This window comes from Phascolarctos cinereus, unplaced genomic scaffold (genome assembly GCF_003287225.1).
Source record: "Phascolarctos cinereus isolate Bilbo 61053 unplaced genomic scaffold, phaCin_HiC Scaffold_726;HRSCAF=1367, whole genome shotgun sequence".
In the NCBI taxonomy this organism is placed as follows: domain Eukaryota; kingdom Metazoa; phylum Chordata; class Mammalia; order Diprotodontia; family Phascolarctidae; genus Phascolarctos; species Phascolarctos cinereus.
This window is the reverse complement of record NW_027556098.1, coordinates 331578843-331598539: the sequence shown is the minus strand read 5'-3', so window position 1 is coordinate 331598539 and position 19697 is coordinate 331578843. Positions and strand designations below refer to the sequence as shown.

The 19697-nt window shown below is 35.4% G+C and overlaps 1 protein-coding gene across 4 annotated transcripts in view; it reads right to left on the bottom strand.

The window, feature by feature from the left end:
* The window catches only part of TMEM135 (transmembrane protein 135), a 329334-nt gene that overhangs the window by 165880 nt on the left and 143757 nt on the right, over positions 1–19697 (bottom strand). For all 4 annotated transcript variants that reach the window (XM_020993759.1, XM_020993757.1, XM_078156965.1 and 1 more), the window contains one exon: positions 18871–18936. In XM_020993759.1, the coding sequence (XP_020849418.1) occupies positions 18871–18936 (66 nt within the window). The remainder of the gene's footprint in view (positions 1–18870; positions 18937–19697) is intronic.

Here is a 19697-nt window from a genome sequence, read left to right as displayed (position 1 = left end):
TTATTTTCATAGATATTGCAGTCTTCAGGGTTTGGTTTTGTTTTTTAACAAACTGAAAGTTTGTGGCAACCCTGCATCTAGCGAGTCTCTATCAGTGCCATTCTTCCAACAACGTGTTACTCACATTGTCTTTACATCACATTTTGGTAATTCTCAAAATATTTCAAAATTTTTCATTATTTATCATAACTGCTATGGTGGTCTGTGATGCTACTATTGTAACTGTTTGGGGTGCCACAAACTGCACCCATATAAGACAGTAAACTTAATAAATGTTGCATGTGTTCTGACTGCTCCACCTATCCACCATTCCTATCTCTTTCCCTTTCCGTGGGCCTCCCTATTCCCTGAGACACAACAATATTGAAGAATATTACACAAACTTAGTTGATAAAACAGTGGTAGGGTTTGAGAAGATTGATTCCAATTCTGAAATAAGTTCTACTGTGGGTAAAATGCTATCAAAACAGCACTGCATAAAGAATTGGAAATTGAGAGGATGCCCATCAATTGGGGAATGGTTAAGCAAGCTGTGGTATATGAATGTAATGGAATACTATTGTGCTATAAGAAATGATGAACAGGCTGACTTCAGAAAAACCTGGAAAGACCTATATGTTCTGATGCTGAGTGAAGTGAGCAGAACCAAGAGGCCTTTGTACACAATAACAGCCACGTTATGCGATGACTAATATTGTTAAACTGAACTCTTCTCAGCATTACAAGGATCTAAGACATCTCCAGAGGCCTCAGGATGGAAAATGCTGTCCACATCCAAAGAAAGAACTATGGAAGTCGAATTGCTATCACTTATTTTTACCTTCTGTTGAGTTTTGTTTCATCTTTCTGATGATTCCTCCTATTGGTTTGAATTTTTACTTACAACTTCACTAATGTGAAAATGGGTATGTTTAATGGGTATGTAAATGTAAAGCCTATATCAGATTGCGCCCGTCTTGAAGGGGGGGGCAGAAAGGGGGAGAAAATTTTTCAACTCAAAAGCATATGGAAGTGATTGTTGATAAATCAAAATAAATTAATACAATTAAAAAAACAGCACTGCATGCTGCAGAGAAATCTTTCAGGAAAGGAAGAATCAATCAATGTAGCAAACTTCATTGTTATCTTATTTTAAGAAATTAGCCACAGCCACCCCAACCTTCAGTAACCACTCCCCTAATCAATCAGTATCCATCAACACTGAAGCAAGACCTTCTACCAGCAAAAAGACTGTAACTCACTGAAGGCTTATATGAGGGTTAGCATTTTTTAGCAATAAAGTATCTTTTAATTAAAGTATGCACATTGTTCTGGTTTCTTTAGACATAATACTATTGTATACTAAGTAGACTACAGTACAGTGTCAAGATAACTTTTATATGTACTGAGAAACTAAAAAAATTCATGCAACTTGCTTTATTGTGGTGCTCTGGAACAGAACCCACAATATCTCCAAGGTATGCCTGTATAGTTCCTTACTTGCAGTTCTAGCATAGAATGTATATTGTATCTGAAAAGAATACATTAAATATATATCTGCACTCAGAAACTCTTGTAGACTTTTAATGTAACTTGGAGGTTGATATTGCCAACATACTATGTAACAGATTCAGGAAGAACCTCCTAACTTTCCTGGTTCAGTTTTCCTCTTTGTTTCTAGGTAGACCACAAGATAATTTGCTGTACAATGACAATTAGAAAAAGGTAACAAGCAAATAAGGGGTTTTTTTACATTTAATTTCCTTTTTTTAATTACCATTCCTTGATAGCTGATTCCAATAGTCAGATTCATAGTAGAAATAGAAACAAAGATTTGTGACTGTAATAAAATGAACAAATGTAGGAGGAAAACAAAAGCCTAGAAACCCAACCTGTATCCAGCCGCCCTCCTTCCATGAATAGATCCTGTTACCATTTAGGTGCAAATGCAAGCAGTCAAAGCCCTACCAGCTTTAACTACCAAAGTGGCTTTGACAAAACCCATGAAAAGCAAAGCCAAAACAATTCATCACAGAAGTAAACCCTACACACACACACACACACACACACACACACACACACACACACACACACACACACACACACACACCCTCTCCAATCTGAAAAGGTGTGGATTATTTCCTATGACACTGTGACACGCTACACATTTTGGAAGCTTCTGGAAGCTTCAAGGAATCTAGAAATGGAAGAGAGCTTAGGGAAGATGGCCTCAGAGAATATATGGAAGCAAAGGCAATGATAATCAAAATTCTCCAGAAAAATTCCTGAAAAGTGAATACTAAGATTCTGAAGGGTCAGACTCCAGTGGGTCCTATAACAAACTGGGTTTTACTGTATGCTCTTTCGTCTACTGTGACCTACTTTCAAAAGAATTATGATTTTATCTCAAAGAGGGACTTCGGCAAACTTCAAGTAGGCCAAAAGTTTTAAAGTTGGCAGATGTTTCCAATCTTGATTCTTCTTCACCTTGACTTGTTGGGTTCTTTGATTTAAATTTTTATCTTGTATGTTATTTTCCTAACTTGAAACCTGGACCTCTTTCCCCTTTGCTACTGAAATGTACTTAATATAACCTCTTTTTTTTTTAAGAAAAATTTCCTTAATAAATTTTAGCTTTCTATTAAAAAAAACCCATATACCATAAATGGTGCTTTTAAGATGGCAGTCAGAGCTCTAAGATGAGGAAGAGAAGGAAGGTCACTGACTTAGTATGAACTTCATTTAGACAAGTACTCCTCTTGCTAATCTACCTTGTTTTCAATTTCAGAGACACACCTCTAATGCCCCAGGGCAAAGCAGTGAACAGTAAACCCAAACTCTTTTATGAGAGGGTGCTTTTATTTATTTTCCTTTTTATTTGAATGAACTAGGAAATAACAGAAATTGCCTACAGCCTAAACAATGTACTCAGGATATACCCTCCCTTCACAGAAAATAAAGCACACATATATACATTTCAGTTTGGCAGGTAAACTTACAAAGCCAGTTTGTATGCAAAAAACATAGACAAATGCCTCTTGTTACTACCAAATACCATTACATATTTAAAACTATAAATATTAATAAAATAAATATAGTGGCTTTGTAAGAATTCACCAACCTTTACCTTGTGGATGATGATGATGATGATGATGATGATGATGATGATGATGATGATGACGACAGTAGCTAACATTTATATAGTGCCTACTATCTGTCAAGTACTATGCTATTATCTCATTTAATACTCATAAGAACCTTGGTGATTAGGTGCTATCATCTTCATTTTACAGATGAGAAAACTGGGGCAAACACAGTACCTGACTTGCCCAAGGTCACCTAGTTATTAAGTATCTGAACCCAGATCTGAACTCAAAACACTTTACAATTCCAGGATTTACTGCATATGCAGTCTAACTACTTCCTTCCTTTAAAAACAAACATACTCAAGCAAAAAGACAAAAATTCCCCTTCTCACAATAGAAGAACAAGATCTCCACTTCTCCAAAGGAATCGATCAAATTCAATTTAGCAAAGGCTTGGTAAGTGTTTATAATCTGAAAGGCACCATAGCAAACTGGAGAAACAAAGATCAAAAACAAAACAATCCTCACCTTCAAGGAGCTTACACTTTTACTAAGGAGATAGAACATATTCACAGATAAGAAAATGAACATAATTTAAAGAGAGCACTAAAGCCTAGAGAGTAGGGGGAGATCAGAAAAGTCATCATGAATAGCCCCTAGAATTTGTGGAACAAGAAGCTGAAATCACCAAGAAATAGCCTGGCTTTATAAAGAATATAAAGAATAGCTCAAAAAAAAAATAGCTCGTGCCAGATTGACCTCATTTCCCTTTGGGACAAAGTTACTAAATTCAGGGAACAGAAGAATGCAGAAAACATTTTACCAAAATCTAGGTGGCAAAGTCTCTCAACTCCTGGAATGCTAAGTGGTAACAAAATCAGGGGGTTTAAGAAATGGTTAAACAATAGGCTCAACATGAAGCGAGCTAATGGTTCCACTTCAACAAGAAGTGAGGCTTCCAAGGCCTCTTCTTTTTAACATTTGTATCAATTACTGTAATAAAAGGAGACAGAGAAGTCAGCTTTATAAGTCAAGTCAAGGCACCAACATTTATAGAGTGCCTCCAATGTGCCAAGTGTGGGGATTCAAAGAAAGGCAAACAATTGCTGCAGTTCGCTTGTGGAATTACAGAGGTGGGATCCAAAAATACAACATAAAATGTTGGTCCAAATGCAAAAAGATGACATTTAATATGGATAAAGTTTTATACTCAGGTTCCAAAAATCAACATCTCAAAGACAAAATTGTAAAGGTATATAGCTGGATAGAATTTGTCTCAGAAAGAACTGGACATGTTAGTGGACTGTAAGGTCAGTTAGTCAATAATATAATAGGCCAAAAGGCTAATGGCACTTTGGGTTCTATTAAGAAGAGGCACAACTAAAAAAGTTCCATGGAAATCAAGCTAAGTCGATAAACATTTATTATGCACCTACTATTGTACCAGGCACAATGCTGAATGCTAAGGACAAAGAAAGGCAAAAACAGTCCCTTTTCCATAAGGAGCTCACAATTCATTGGGGGAGACAACATACAAATAACTATGTATCTATCTATCCATCATATACGTGTGTGTGTGTACGTGTGTGTGTGTGTGTGTGTGTACATACACACACACACACACACCCCAAGGCAATTTGGAGTTAAATAAAGGAAGATGGTTTGTCTTGAAGGAAGCCAGGAGGCTGAGGTTAGGAGGGAAAACACTACAAGCATGCAGGATACCCAGAGAAAATGCACTAAATGAGATGGAATGTCCTATGCAAAGAACAGCAATGAGGCCAGTGTCACTTGGACTATAGAGTACATGAAGATGTAAAATCTACATGGAGAATACAGAGCGGTAAGAAGATTGAAAGGTAGAAAAGGGACAGGTTATGAAGGGCTTCAAAAGCAAAACAGGATTTTATATTTGATACTGGAGGTAAGAAAGAGCCCCTGAAGTTTACTGAATAAGAGAGGAGGGACATGGTAAGATCTATGCATTAAGATCTCTTGGATACCTGAATGAAAGATGGACTGCAAAGGAGTGAGACTAGTCCATCCAGGAATGAGGTGATATGGGTCTGTACCAGGGTGGTTGCAGTGTCATAGGATTTAATGGGATATATACAAGAGCTGTTACAAAGATAGAAACAACAGGACCCGGCAATAGATTGAACATGAAGAGTGAAAGTGAGAAGTCAAAGTATGGTGGTGGCCTTGAATGTAATTGGGATGTTAGGAAGAAGATAGCATTTGGTGGTAAACAGTTCAAGTTCGGACCTGTTGATTTTAAGATATCTATGGCAGGCAGGTAGCTACCCATGGATAGAGTGCTAGAGTCTTGAAGAACTGATTTCAAATCCAGCCTCAGATCCCTAATAGCTGTGTGACCCTGAGCAAGTCACAACCTCTGTTTGTCTCACCTTCTTCATCTGTAAAGCAAAGACAATAATAACAGCGTCTCCCTCTCAGGGTTATCGTGAAGATAAAATGAGATATTTGTAAAGCTCTTTGCAAACCTTAGATTGCTACATAAATGCTAACACCTGATGCTGCTAGCTGTACTGATATTTGGTCCAAGATGTCTAATGGGCAGCTGAATATGAGCTTGCTGGTCAGAAGAGAGGTTAGAGATGATAACTAGATCTGAGAATCATCTGCACATACATAACAACTGAAACCATGAGAACTGATGACATCATCAAATGAAATAACAGAGAAAAAAGAGGACTCAGGGCAGAGCCTTGGAGATACCCACAATTAGCAGGTATGACCTAAATGAAGATGCAGTAAGATAATGAGGATTGGTCCAAGAAGTAATATGAGAATTAGGAGAACAGTGTCACAAAAACCTAGGGAGAAGACAAAGTAGAGAGTACTGAGGAGAAGACGGAGACTGCAATTGTCAATGGTTGCAGAGTTGAAGAAGGATAAAGATTGTGAAAAAATCATTAGGTGTGACAATTAAGAGATTACTGCTAACTCTAGAGCGCAACTTTAGTTGAATGATGAGCCTGGAAACCCGACTTCAAAAAGTGTTAAGAAGTGAGTCAGAGAAAAGGAAGTAGAGTCTTTTTCAAGGAGTTTAGTCACAAAAAGGAGCAGAGATAGAGGATGATAGCTAGTGGGAATTGGGAGATCCAGTGAGGTTTTCTTGACCATGGAAGAGACATGGATGTGTCTGTAAGTTGTATGGAAGCAGCCGAAAAACAGGGAGAGATTTAAGATTAAGAAGAGAATACTCTGTTCTACTAGGTCCACATCTCAAATGGTGTCAACTCAAGGTATGACATTTTAAGAAGCCCACTGGAATATACTTCAGTATAACTAGAATAACAAAGAAACTTGAGTTCATGCCAAATGAGGATCAATCGAAGGAACTATAGATTTGTCACAGAATCGCAAAAATACTCATTTGGAAGGGACTTTAGCACCCAAGAACCTAGTGCCACTCTTACTGGGTAGGTATAAATGGGATCACAGTGCAGCGTAGGGTGAACTACATGATCTCTCAAGTCTCTTCCAACTTTGTTTTCATATGGTAGGACTGGCATTTCATAGAAGTTTCAACTCCTCAGGCACACTCTCTAAAGGTGCTGAAGTAGTACCCTGGGTTAGATTGACACGATACTAATGATAATTCTAATAGTTACTAGATGACATGAATTTTATAAGCCATCACAGATCAAGAATATGACTTTTTTCATGAAACAAAATGGGAATACCATCATCTGAGATAAAATACAAATGATATAGAAAACAGACTTTATTAGGAAAAAAATTATGACTTACATTAAATCATTATGCAAAACTAGGATCCCCAACCATCTCTGATATCTACAATACTATGATTAATGCTTACCTGACAGTTCTCTAAGATGTTATCACACACACACCACACACACACACACACACACACACATACACCCCAGGATAAGAAGGAAAGTACCTGAATGGGGGGAAAAAATCTTTGTATCAAATAATTCTAAAAAGGGTTTGGTTTTCATAATATGTGGACACATAATCAAAAGTCATTCCCAAAAAAAAATGGTTCAAGGATACAATCAATCAATAAACACTTATGGAGCATCTACCACATGCCAGGCACTGTGCTAAACACCAGGGATACAAAAAAAGGCAAAAGACAGTCTCAATCCTTGAGGAGCTTACAATCTAATGGGGGAGATGACATACAAACAAATATGTAGGATAAACAGGATAATATACTTAGGATATGATATACAGGATAAATAGGAAATAATTAATGGGGGGGGTGGCACTGGAATTCAGAGGGGTTAAGGAAAGCTTCCTGTATAAGGTGGGATTTTAGTTTTGACTTAAAGAGGAGATCAGTAAATGCAGGTAGAGCATTCCAGGCATGGAGAACAGTCAGAGAAAATGCTCAGAACCAACAGAGTCTCTTGATCCTGGAAGAGCTGAAAGGCTAGTCTCACTAGTTCAAAGAGTATGTGTCAGGGACTAAAGTGTAAAGACTAGGACAGTAGGAGGGAACTAGGTTATGAAGGATTTTGAAGGCCTTAGAAGAGAACTGAGGGATCAAGGAATTAAAGATCATGATACAAAAGAGTAGGGTTTTATAAAGGAAGACACAGGGAAAGCTTAAATACCAATAGATTATGGTCAGATAAGGGGATTTCAGAATTTTTTCACATGGAAGTGGTACACTTGTGGGTAATGACAAGATAAAGGATATGACCATCCTTGTATGTAACTGAATTGGAGTGGAAGAGTAATTCACAGGAGGTGATAAGGTGGAGGAACTGAGTGGTTAGGATATTTGAGAAAGAATAGATATGTTATGTTGAAGTCCCCTGGTACAAGGGCAAGAGTTGGGAAGAAGAGAAAAATTGTGAGTCAGGTATTGAACTCATTGAGAAAGGAAAGGGAGTGACCTGGGAATCTCTGGACAACAACTCCCAGGATTTTGATTGGGTGACAGACAAGAATAGCATGAACCTTAAAGGAAGAGAAGTTACTGAGTGATGGAGGAAGAGGGAAAACCTAGAAGTGGCAATGGTGAGCAAGGAGTATTCCAACTCCTCTGCCTTGACCGATAATTCAAGGAGAATGAGTGAAGGTGCAACACTGGAAAGAGTGATCAGAGAGGTTAATGAGGGATGAGGAACCTGTAACAAGCCTCAAGGCCATATGTGGCCTTCTAGGTCCTTGTGTGTGACCTTTTGACTGAGTCCAAGTTTTACAGAACAAATCCTTTTATTATTGTTTTATGTAGTTTGGATTCAATCAAAGGGCCCCACTTGAGGACCTAGAGGGCTACATGTGGCCTCTGGGGCTACAGGTTTCCCAACCTTACCTGCTAATCATCAGGGGGCCAAGTTTCAGTAAGAACTAGTAGAAGAAAGGAGTGGGAGAAGAAAAATTTAAGATGAAGAATAAATTGTTGTCTATGGAACAGGAATTCTAGGGAGTATAGTGGAAGGGCGGGGTGGAGTTAGGTTGACACTTTGGGGACAGTTCAGGGGAATGGAAATGAGTAAGTGGGTGGTAGGGGATGTGGAATGGGGTTCAGATGACAATCTACAGGAGTTCAGAGCCAGCAGGATATGAAGAATATGACCAGATATGAGACTGCTGGGAGGCCTTCAGTCAAAGGAGTTCATATACCCTTTGAACTGAAGACTCTATTACTTTGTTTATACACCAAGGAAGTCATTGATAAGAAAAAAAATGCTCATATACACAAAAATATTTATAGCAGCATTTTCTGTGATAAGAAACAAAGTAGATGTCCATCAACTGGGGAATTGCTAAAAAAATTGTGATATATGAATATAATGGAATACTCCTATGCTGTAAAAATGTGTGATGAATATGAAGGAGGGAAAGATCTATATGAACAAAAGTGGAGGCAAGAAAACAATATACAAAATAACTACAACAATGTCAGTGGAAAGAACAACTAACTACAAACCAAAAACATCAAAAGTAAATATATCAAAATTGTAAAAATCCAATAAGACTCAAATGAAGAGCTATGAGAGTTACTTGTCTCTTCAGGGAGGTGGGAGGTTCATAAGTGCTGCACATTTCACATGTTTTTAGACTTTTTCAACATACTGATCAGCTGTGCTGGGGGTTTCTTCCTCTCTAAAAAATGCTATTTGTTATGGAGGGTGGCTCTCAGGGAGGGGGACAGGAAGAGTTATTTGGGATAACAATGATGACACAGCAAAGAAAAGATATTAATAAAAATTTATTTTTAAAATGTCAGTCAGTAAAAATTAAGTTACTACTATGTCCTAGGCACTGTGCCAAAAGTGAAAAGAAAAAAAAGAAAAAGATTGTCATTAAAATATAGCTTTAAAAAAGTTAGAAAGAACTCCAGGACAGGATTAAAAAAAATAAAAATTCTCCAACGTGACAGCACTGCCACAACCACTATGCTCTAGTTATGAATAAAATTCAGGAGAAGGGGGGAATATATTGAATAGAAAATATCTTCAATTCCCAAGAAAATTAACACAGCAACAGAAACAAAAGAATAGAAATCATAAATGTCAAAGCAATCTGTGGAAGTAGTTATGACACTTATTGATGACAATGGCATCTTTGTCATGTGAATGTTAATGAATTGGGTAAGAGATGGGTGATAGGTAATGGTATCAAATATCTGGCATCACACACTACAATGGGCCTGGAAGTGATTAGAGCTGGCAAAACCCCTCAGCTCCAAAACATGGGAAATAAAATGTGCCTAAAATGAAACTGACTTTTGAGACTCATATACTTTTTGCCACACATTAAAGGCACAGTAATTTATAAAACTTGCTGGCACTTTCTCATACAACATGGATGTTATACATCTAATTAAACACACGGAACAGAATCTCTGTGTTATCAAGGACAAGTTTAAAAGAGAAAAGAAAAGAAGATAGTCACAACAGTTCAAATGAATGTGAAATTATGAGGTGAGAGCTTCCTCTAATGAAAAGCAAAAGGGAACAAAAAGTTCAAGTGTCCAAATGAACAAAGTAAGACAACCTTCTTGGTCTTCATGTACAGAAAGAGTGGTGTACTTGAATTTTCTTCCAGTATTAATTAGTCCATGTGGTAAATGCTGAGAACTTTGCCTCATACTTTCAGAACAAACTTTTTCACTAAGCCAGAGAAAGAAGGAACAAAACGACAGAGCACTTGGGTGGCAGCAGGCTTCTTAAGCAGAGGCCAAGGCATATTGAAAACCCTTAACCTCTTTTCTGAGTCAGACTGCTCCCAGCTTTCTCATTGATTTCTCTCATTTTCCATTTTATCCTTTCCCATTTCGGGGTTCCAAAAGGTAATGGCTTGTCTTGGACCTTTTTCATTTCTCTTCATGTCCCTCAAAACAAGAATTATTTTCTCTGCATACCATATTCCTCCTACTTTACCCCTTCAAACAATATTGCTTTTCCTTCTTATCCTCATTTCTCTAGCCACCATGCCAAAAAATCCCTCAATTTCCTTTTATCTCACTGAGCCATGGTATACAGAGTTATTATGACACTAATACCGTTAAATATTAGTTTGTTGCTGTCCTCGTACTCTAAATTAACAATATGTTCAATAAAACGGTTTAAATTAAGAGTTGGGCTTTTAGTACATCTATAGATATTACTTTAGTACTCTTAAATATTGAACTACTCACTGCTGCATTTTCCAAAATTTTAGAAATAAATATCCCTTCAAGGATGCCCCAAGGACCTGTCTACCTTACAAAATCTAGCCAATAATGCCAAGTACATCGAAACACCACAAATGTTATTAATTTCTCTAAAGTATACAGATTTGGTTGTACAACAAAAATAGACAATGTATAGATGAAGAGAGGTTAGGAGTGAAATAGCCATGTGGAAATACTTGTTTTCCTGGCCCTAAAGCTTTTCCTATTAGGATCAAAACAAAGTGATGTTATCTTAAGAAACCTTCCAAATTTTGAAAAATGAAACCTAAGTGTTCCGTGGTTAGCCAGATATTGGCCAGATATTGTTTGTTTTCTTTTAGGGACAAAATCGTAGCACATTTATTTTTGTACTCAAATCAAAAGCAGACTTGCTATTATAAAGGAAATAAAAATAAAAGTAGTTCAGTAGCCATGTCTAGAAAGAAAGACATGCAGTATGGTCACTGAACACTTTTTTGGGGAAAAAAAAAACAAGAAAAAAGGGAATTCTAAAACTGGTTTTTAAAAATCCTATTTAAACCACTCACCTGCTTTGTCTATATTCTCTATGAAAACACTACTTGCTTCCTAGAAGGTATATTTCTACATCAGAATGGCAATATGCTGATGCAGAAAATTAGGTTACCTGTTTATGAAACATCAGTAAGATCAATGAATTGGAAGTACTAAAGCATGTTACTTTGTATGAAAAATAGCCTGCAGCTAAACTCTGAAAATAACAATCAGACCTAAAACATTTTTTAGAAAGGCATCTCAAGAAGTCATTTAATACAATCTTCTATTTTCTAGGAAGTCAAATCTATGCCACCCTACTATCAACTGTCAATCCCATTTTTAAAGATCTCCAAGTCTGGTAATTCTACAATTCCCTTGAAATTCAATTCAACAAAACGAATGCTTATTTAAATCCATAATATTTACCAAGCACTGTTAGAAAGTGTTAATATAATGTAAAAAAATAAAAATCCAAACAATCAAAAGACCACAGAGAAGTTAATCTGTTATGGGAGAAGTGAAGACTAATAGACAACACAGATACACAAATAACAAAACTGCAGCAGAATGTAATGAAAAAGAACAAGGGATCCAGACAAAAAGCTCTAGGGAAATATGTGGGAAAAGAGCACTATAAACACTGGGGAAACTACAAAGACAAATAGGATAGATTAATGTGGGAAGTGGGACATGGGCTGAGTCTTGAAAGAAGAAAAGAATACTCAAGCATGGGGAAACAAATTTCTGCAAATTCAGAGTTGTGTAAAAGCAGGCACATCCAATATAGGGAACCAACTCAAAGAACAATTTGGCTGATATTTGGAATGCATGAAGGAGGAAAATGCCAAGTAACACTAGAAAGGCAAATTAGAGCTAGACTGTGGAGAATCTTAAATGCCAAGACTTTTCATTTTATCCTAAAGGCAATAGGGGGCCACTGAAGGATTTTGATCAGTGGAATGATATGGTCAGATCCGTGTATTGGGAAGATTATTTTGTTAGTTGGATGGGAAAGCAATAAGCCTAGAGAAGGTTAACTCAGGTTAAGGTGCTAAATCCCAAGGACAAAAATAGTAGAGCACGAATTAAAAATTGAGTTCTAATGGCTGCATGAAAAGGAAGACTAGAATGACAGCTAGAAAGACATTAAGTAAGTCCGTTATGTATAAACACTAATCCTGAGGATCTTCTTAGAAGAGAGTGAGTACCAAAACCACAAGAAATAACAAAAAGAAACAATAAGGAGACAAGGAATTCTAAAAGCTAGGACAAACTAAAGATCCAAGTCCTCTAGGACCACTCAAATATATCCCTGATATATTTATCACTGATAATCCAACTATAAATTACTTTATAGAAAGATTTAACTTGATTTAGCCATTATTAATATATCACATCCTAATTTGGGAGTAAAGGAGAGGTGCAGAACAGGCTGGCTAAGCATTTTGGTACTTAGTAGAAGGAGAAAAAAAGTAAAGTATAAATTATCACAGTAATTGTTTTGTCTTTCATTCATTCCACCAACTAACCAATCAATACACTATTTATAACCAATATAAAAACTGAAATAATAGTAATACCTACTATTTATACAGCACCTTAAGGTTTGCAAATATTATCTCATTTGATTCTCACAAGAACCTATAAGATAGATGTTATTTTCTATTCATTTTACAGAGGAGGAAACTGAGCCTGAGAGCCATTAAGTGGGATCATACATCTAATAAGGTAGTATTCAAACTCAGGCATTTCTAACTCTAAGTCTGATGATGCTCTATCTCCTCCATACAAGCTAGCTGTTGGGAAGGATAAGGAAACGAATAATACATAGTTGTAGTGTTCAAAGAGCTTAAAATGGGATAAAACAAGATGTACACAAATACTTCTAATAAAAGATCATCTGAAACTGTGCATAAATTGTAAGTAAAAGTTTAGTTCTGCTTTATCCTATAAGAGACAACCAGAACAATGGTACAAATGTAAAAACAGGCATCTTGAATTTTTATTCTTTTCAAATTTAACACCATTAAATCAATTCCTTTAATGTTTAAGTTAAATTAAAGTTAAAGTTAAAGTTAATTAGTAAATTTGTAAACTGCCAACTTGGAGATATTGCAGCTTTACTCATCCATGAAGAAGGGCTTTGCATCTGCCACCAGCTCTATGATGCCTTGCCTTTTAACACTCTCATTGGTAATGATCCTGTCTTCCTTTGTACTCTTGTATTACTTAATCTGTATATCTCAAATTGAATGCAGCACTTACTGCCTTGAGTTACCAATCTTTGTGAAGGTAGTGTGGTATGACAGAAAAGAACAATGAACTTAGAGCCAAGCAGCTAAGTGGGAATGCTGCCTCTGACACTTATTAGCTCTATGACCATTAGCAAATCACTTAATCCCACTGCTCCTCAGTTTCTTCACTTGTAAAATATGGGCACCAACCTCAGCTAATATATATATATATATATAAATAAAATGCTTTAGAAGTTCAAAACTAAAAGTCTGCTGTTACTGTGTTTTCACCCAGAATTATGTTGTTCGCCTTGGGCAGTCACTCTGTTATATAGAATTAAACCCAGTAGTGAATTCTTAATTCACAACCTGTAGTAATTTTGAAAAATCTAAACAAGTAATAATCATAATTTTAACTTTAAACCACATAAGGCAGTATTCCTTCTATAAAAACATGAACTCCAAGCAATCAGTTTTTAAATTCTACTTAAAGGCTCCTAATCCAGATACTAAGTTATTCAAAAGTTAAGTAATTTCAAAAGGTAAAGGAAGAGGAGTCCAGAGAACTGGATTCAAGGGTGCTAATAGAAATCCTGGCTGCAATGCTACGTAGCTTTGTGAAGTGGAAGTATCAGTTTTCCTATCTTTAAAATGATAAAGGAACTTTTTAACTCCAAAGTGCTCTGATTTATTATTCTTCAAAAACTGAATCTGGGCTGGGGCGGGGCAGGGGGGTGGGGGGAATCATTTGACTCTGTAAGACAAGGTATGAGCAAAGAAAGTTCCCAAATCTGAACACTGAGAAGCCAGCAGTTGGTCATATTTGCAAGGACTTTTTACAAACCGAAGCATTTAATCACCAGGACAACTGCATCAACAGAAAATATTGAACACTGTCCATTTTATAATATAAATCTAAGGTTTTCTTTGGTATGTTTTTTTCAATGTGATGCCACATTCCTTTTATATAAAAAGGGATGTTATTAATAAAATGATCTATTTGCACGGTATGATGTCATACAAGCACTAGACTGAAGAGGGCACTGTTAGTTTCTGTTTACCAAAATATAAAGTAGAGTTAAGGTAACAGTATTACTGTTCACATCATATGATCAAAATTATTTATAAATCTTGTCTTTTTATTTTCAACTCTAATAGGTCACAAGATAATATATAAGCCTACTTGATTATATCATCTTGAACATCATCTTCAATAGCATTCAATATATATTTGTTCATTTTATTTGATGTGAGAAGGCAGTGATTGTTGAAACTGTGCTAGGCAGCACTATTCTTGGTCTTTACATTAATATAACATCAATATTATTTTATTTTTGGAAAGTTTCATATTCTCTATGACTGTGTGGGACAAGGAAGAGTAAGACTGTAATATATGTATTATTTTTTAAATATTTGTTTTAACAATATTTGTTTGAGCAAGTATTAAGTGCCAAGTACAGGCACTATACTAGGAAGGGAGGAAGGGAGGGAGGGAAGAAGGAAGGAAGGAAGGAAAGAAGGAAGGAAGGAAGGAAGGAAGGAAGGAAGGAAGGAAGGAAGGAAGGAAGGAAGGAAGGAAGGAAGGAAGGAAGGAAGGAAGGAAGGAAGGAAGGAAGGAAGGAAGGAAGGAAGGAAGGAAGGAAGGAAGGAAAACATGATAGTTAAAAATAAGTAGATATGTACATATTAGATATTCTTTGCTGAAACAATTAGAATGAAAAGAGAAGCTGTCAAGTGCAGGGAAAGTATATGAAATATTTCTAATTAAAAAAAGTTCTCCAAGATATATAACGATATAAAGAAAGATGGTATATTATGAGACTTAGAATATGAAGAATTTTAAAAAGAAATGTACTAGTGAACACTATACTCAACAATCATAGAAAGATTATCTAAATCACAAATAATAAAAAATTTAAATTAAAATAACTAGGGAATCACCTCAGTCATCAAACTGGCAAAGATGATAAAAGAAAAGGAAATTTTCAATGCTGAAAAGCTGTAAAATGAGAGGCACTTTTATATACTGTTAGTAGAATGGTAAAATGGTCCAAACTGTCTGAAAAATAATGAGAATTGGGCACAAAAAAAATTAACTACTTTGCTCTTTTTCTCTAACCCAGAAACTTCACTACTAGGTATATATTTCAAGGAAGTCAAAAGCATAAAAATATATTCCAAAATTTTATCAGCACTTCTAGTAAAAGCAAAAAACTAGGGGGAAAAAAGGTTTAAAATGGCTCAATAAATTGTATTATAGTAATGTAATAGAAGATTACAGTTTACCACCAGAAATGTTAAACATGAACAAATTCAGAAGAACATAGAAACTGATGCAAAGCTTTTTTAAAAAAAATACAGAGGAAAATATAAATGATTATAATAAAATAAATAACCAAAGTTGAATCCAGAGGAACAAAGATGATGCATACTTCCCCACTCTCTGTAGACTGATGCTTTACTATGGAAGCAGAATGCTGCAAGTGGTACAAGATAATCACTCTGTCTGTTGGTTTTGCTTATCTGAGTCTTTCTGTCATAAAGCACATGAATGTTGTAGAGACAGGAGGAGGTACTGGAAGGAACTAAAAATAGAAGGCATCAATAAAATATTAAAAAAGGCAATTATGAAAAGAAATCTATCCTTTTGCTTTCTATCAAACTACAGAATCTCACTGAAAGTAGAAAAAAACTTCCTCAAGGGCTTTCAAAATCTATCCTTTAGGCTTCATTCTGATATAACTTCTCAGGGCTGACAGTGTTCCTACTTTGTAAGTAATTTCATCCCATGAGAAACCTAGTCTCCCTCTTCTCAAAGAGGAGATTCTTATCTTTCTAAGACCCCAGGCCTTCATGAAACTACCTGAACTTCTCCTCACTGTACTTGTTTTGTAGGAACCTTTCTCCCATCCCTTTCTGAAAGCTCTTTATATGTTTTCCATCATTAGAACACATAACTCCTATATGGCCAGAACTATCTTGCTTTATTTGTATTTTTTATCCCAAAACTTAGTACAGTGCGTGGCACATAGTAAGTGCTTGTAGTAAATGCAGAGTAAATGCTTTATCTTTCTATCTCATCATCATCATCAAAGCAAATATTTATATTATGATACAAACTGTAAAGTCTACATAACAGAAGCTATTAATATTATTGTTCATAAGTCAAAATAAGCCAGTCCCTTCCTTTTAAGGACAGTAATTTCTTAAAGTGGACCCTTAGAAATCATTATATAAGATACTTAACATTTTTCTCATAGCAATTATTCATTCAAGACTCAGAATCTTCCAAGAAGAGTTTCTTGATCTATTCAATTCCACTCTGATTGTATTCTTGTTCTGTTTTTGCCACCTTGACCTCTCTAATTTATACTATGCTATGTTTTGGTTACTTCGCAAGTCAACAAGCATTTATTAAGTGCTTACTATCTGCTAGATGCTGTACTAAAAAGCACTGGAGATACAAAGGGGAAAATGGTCCCTGTCCTCAAATACTCGATTCTAATGGGGTAGATAATATGCAAACAACTATGTATATACAAAATATACACGTATGGGATAAACTGGAGGTAATCTCAGAGGGAAGGCATTTAGGGGAGTGGGAGAAACATGAGGAAAACACAAGACAAGATCTGAGCTATGCCTTGAAGAAGTACAGAATATCAGAAAGGAGAGCTGAGGAAGAAGAACTGTTTCCTAATTACAACTAGCCTATAACTTCCTCCTGGGAAAACCATGAATTTAATCACTGTATATCACTTCTGACAAGACAAGACACACTTTAGAAAACTCTAATAACACTAATTAAATGAATATATACATATATACACATACATACATAATGTATATATCCATAGTATGCATATACTACCAATTGATCAATAAGCATTTATGTGTCTACTACATGCCAAAAACCATACTAAGTTCTGAGATTAAAAAAGACAAAATGAAACAATGTTTGTGCTCAACATGATAACATTTCATAAGAGACATTCTTATGTACATACATAAGAATAAACAAAAAAGTATTCAAATATATACAAAATAAATACAAGGTAAATGGAGGAGATGAACTAGTAGTCAGGGTAATTAGGAAAGGTCATATGTCAGAGATGATGTTTGAGCTGAATTTTGAAGGAAAAGTAGGAATTCTTAGAGGCAAGGTAAGAAGGGATTACATTCCAGGCATAGAAGGAAGCCTGTGGAAAGGCATGGAAATGGGAGATGTAGTAGCCTAGGGGAGGAACAGCAAGATGGCCACCTGAGCTGGACAGAACAGTACAGAAGAGTAAGATCTAATCTAGATGCAAAGACAGATTAAAGATAGGCTATGAAAGGTTTTAAATGCCAAACCGAGGGCTTTCTGTTTAGCCATACAGGTAATAAGGAGGCAATGGAGTTTATGAAGCAAGAGAGTGGCAGAGTCGGATATATACTTCAGGAATATTACTTTGCCAGATATGCATACAGACACACATATTATACATAAAAGATGGGAATAGTCGCTACTGAAAAAGATGTCCTTAGGAGGAGCTACCTCCACCTCTACCAGGCAAACTAACCCAGTTCTGGATCAATTCATTTAAGCATTGAGCCATTCTGGATTTTAATTTGGAGCTTTGCAAGAAAAATGACTAAACTATCTAATCTTTTTCATTCTATTAATCCCACTATTAGACACATACTTTAAAGTAAACAAAGAAAAAAAGGTCTAATATATATATATATATATATATACATATATATATATATATATATATATCAAAATACTCATAGCAACAGTCTTTGCAGTAAAAAATGGCTGAAAAAACTAAGGTAAATGTAACAATATAGCATTATTATGTCTTAAGAAATGGTCAAAGACGAGTAATTCAGAGAAATACGAGGTTTGTAAGAACTGATGAAGAACAAAATTAGAACTATGAAAATAATATATATGCAGACAAAAATGTAAATGAAAAATTCCTAAAAGAAAGTCAGACTGAATAACTGAAAATTCAATGAAATATATACCTTCTTTCTTCTTCCCTACTCAGGAGAAAAGGGATAGAAGGAGACTACCAGCATAGAATACTGCATACGCCATCAAATATTAGGCACTATGTTTAACTTTTTATTTGTCACAAAGGAGGATCCAATCTGGGGCTGAAATTAGGTTGGTGTAAAGAAAAAAGGCATCAATAAAACTAATTTAAAAGCACACAGGTAAAAATTACGTACATTTACAAATTTTTACAAAGTACCTTCGTTTCTGTTCTTTGTCAAAGAACAGACATATTGTTGCTTTGTATAATCCAAGAAATCATGATGCAACACACTACTGATCAAAAAAAGAAAATACTATCTAACAAACTGAGAATTTTAAAGTAAAACAATATTTTGAACTCACTTCTCCATTTCTTAAAGTTGTGATGGTTCCTCTTGCTACTCCCATTCTAAACAATGTTTCTGTGGCCTGTAAATAGAAATGAGAAGTAATATTTTAAAATATAATATTAAAAATAAGTAAGTTTTTATGTCATAAAACACACATAAATAAGAACAGTTTAGCAAAGAACAAAAAGACATTGATGTTTAGTCCATCAATTAAGGAATGGCTAAACAAACTGTGACACACGAAATTAATAGGTTATTATTGCATGGTAAGAAAGTATGAATATAAGGAATTTAAAGAAATATGAAAAACTTATAGGCAGTGATGCAGAATGAAATAAAAAGATCCAAGGAAAACAATACACACAAGGAGTACAACAGCAGAAATGCAAAGAACAAAAAAAATCAAAGCAAATGCTGTATATTTATATTTAAAAAGCAGTTCTGCTCTGGAGAAGAGATGAGAAAATCAACCTTCTCCCTTCTTTGCAGAGATGAGGACTATGCAGGTGGAATACTGCAAATACCATCAGACACAGCTGTAGTGTTATTTAGTTTTGAAGATTTGCTTATCCTTAACAGCTCTCTGAGTATGGGATATATATTCAGAAATGAAGATGATGTAAAAAAGAATCATCATTGTCAACTACTCAGAAATATCATAATACATACACACATGACATCTTTAACATAACATTAAGAATCAGAAACTCTGGGTTAGAATAGTATCCCTGGTTCTAATCACATCAATTGATTAAAAGGTAAAATTCTAAATGGCTCAACATATATCTTTTATGGAGAAGATGGAAATATGCTGGCTAGATTACAGTACAATTATGTAGA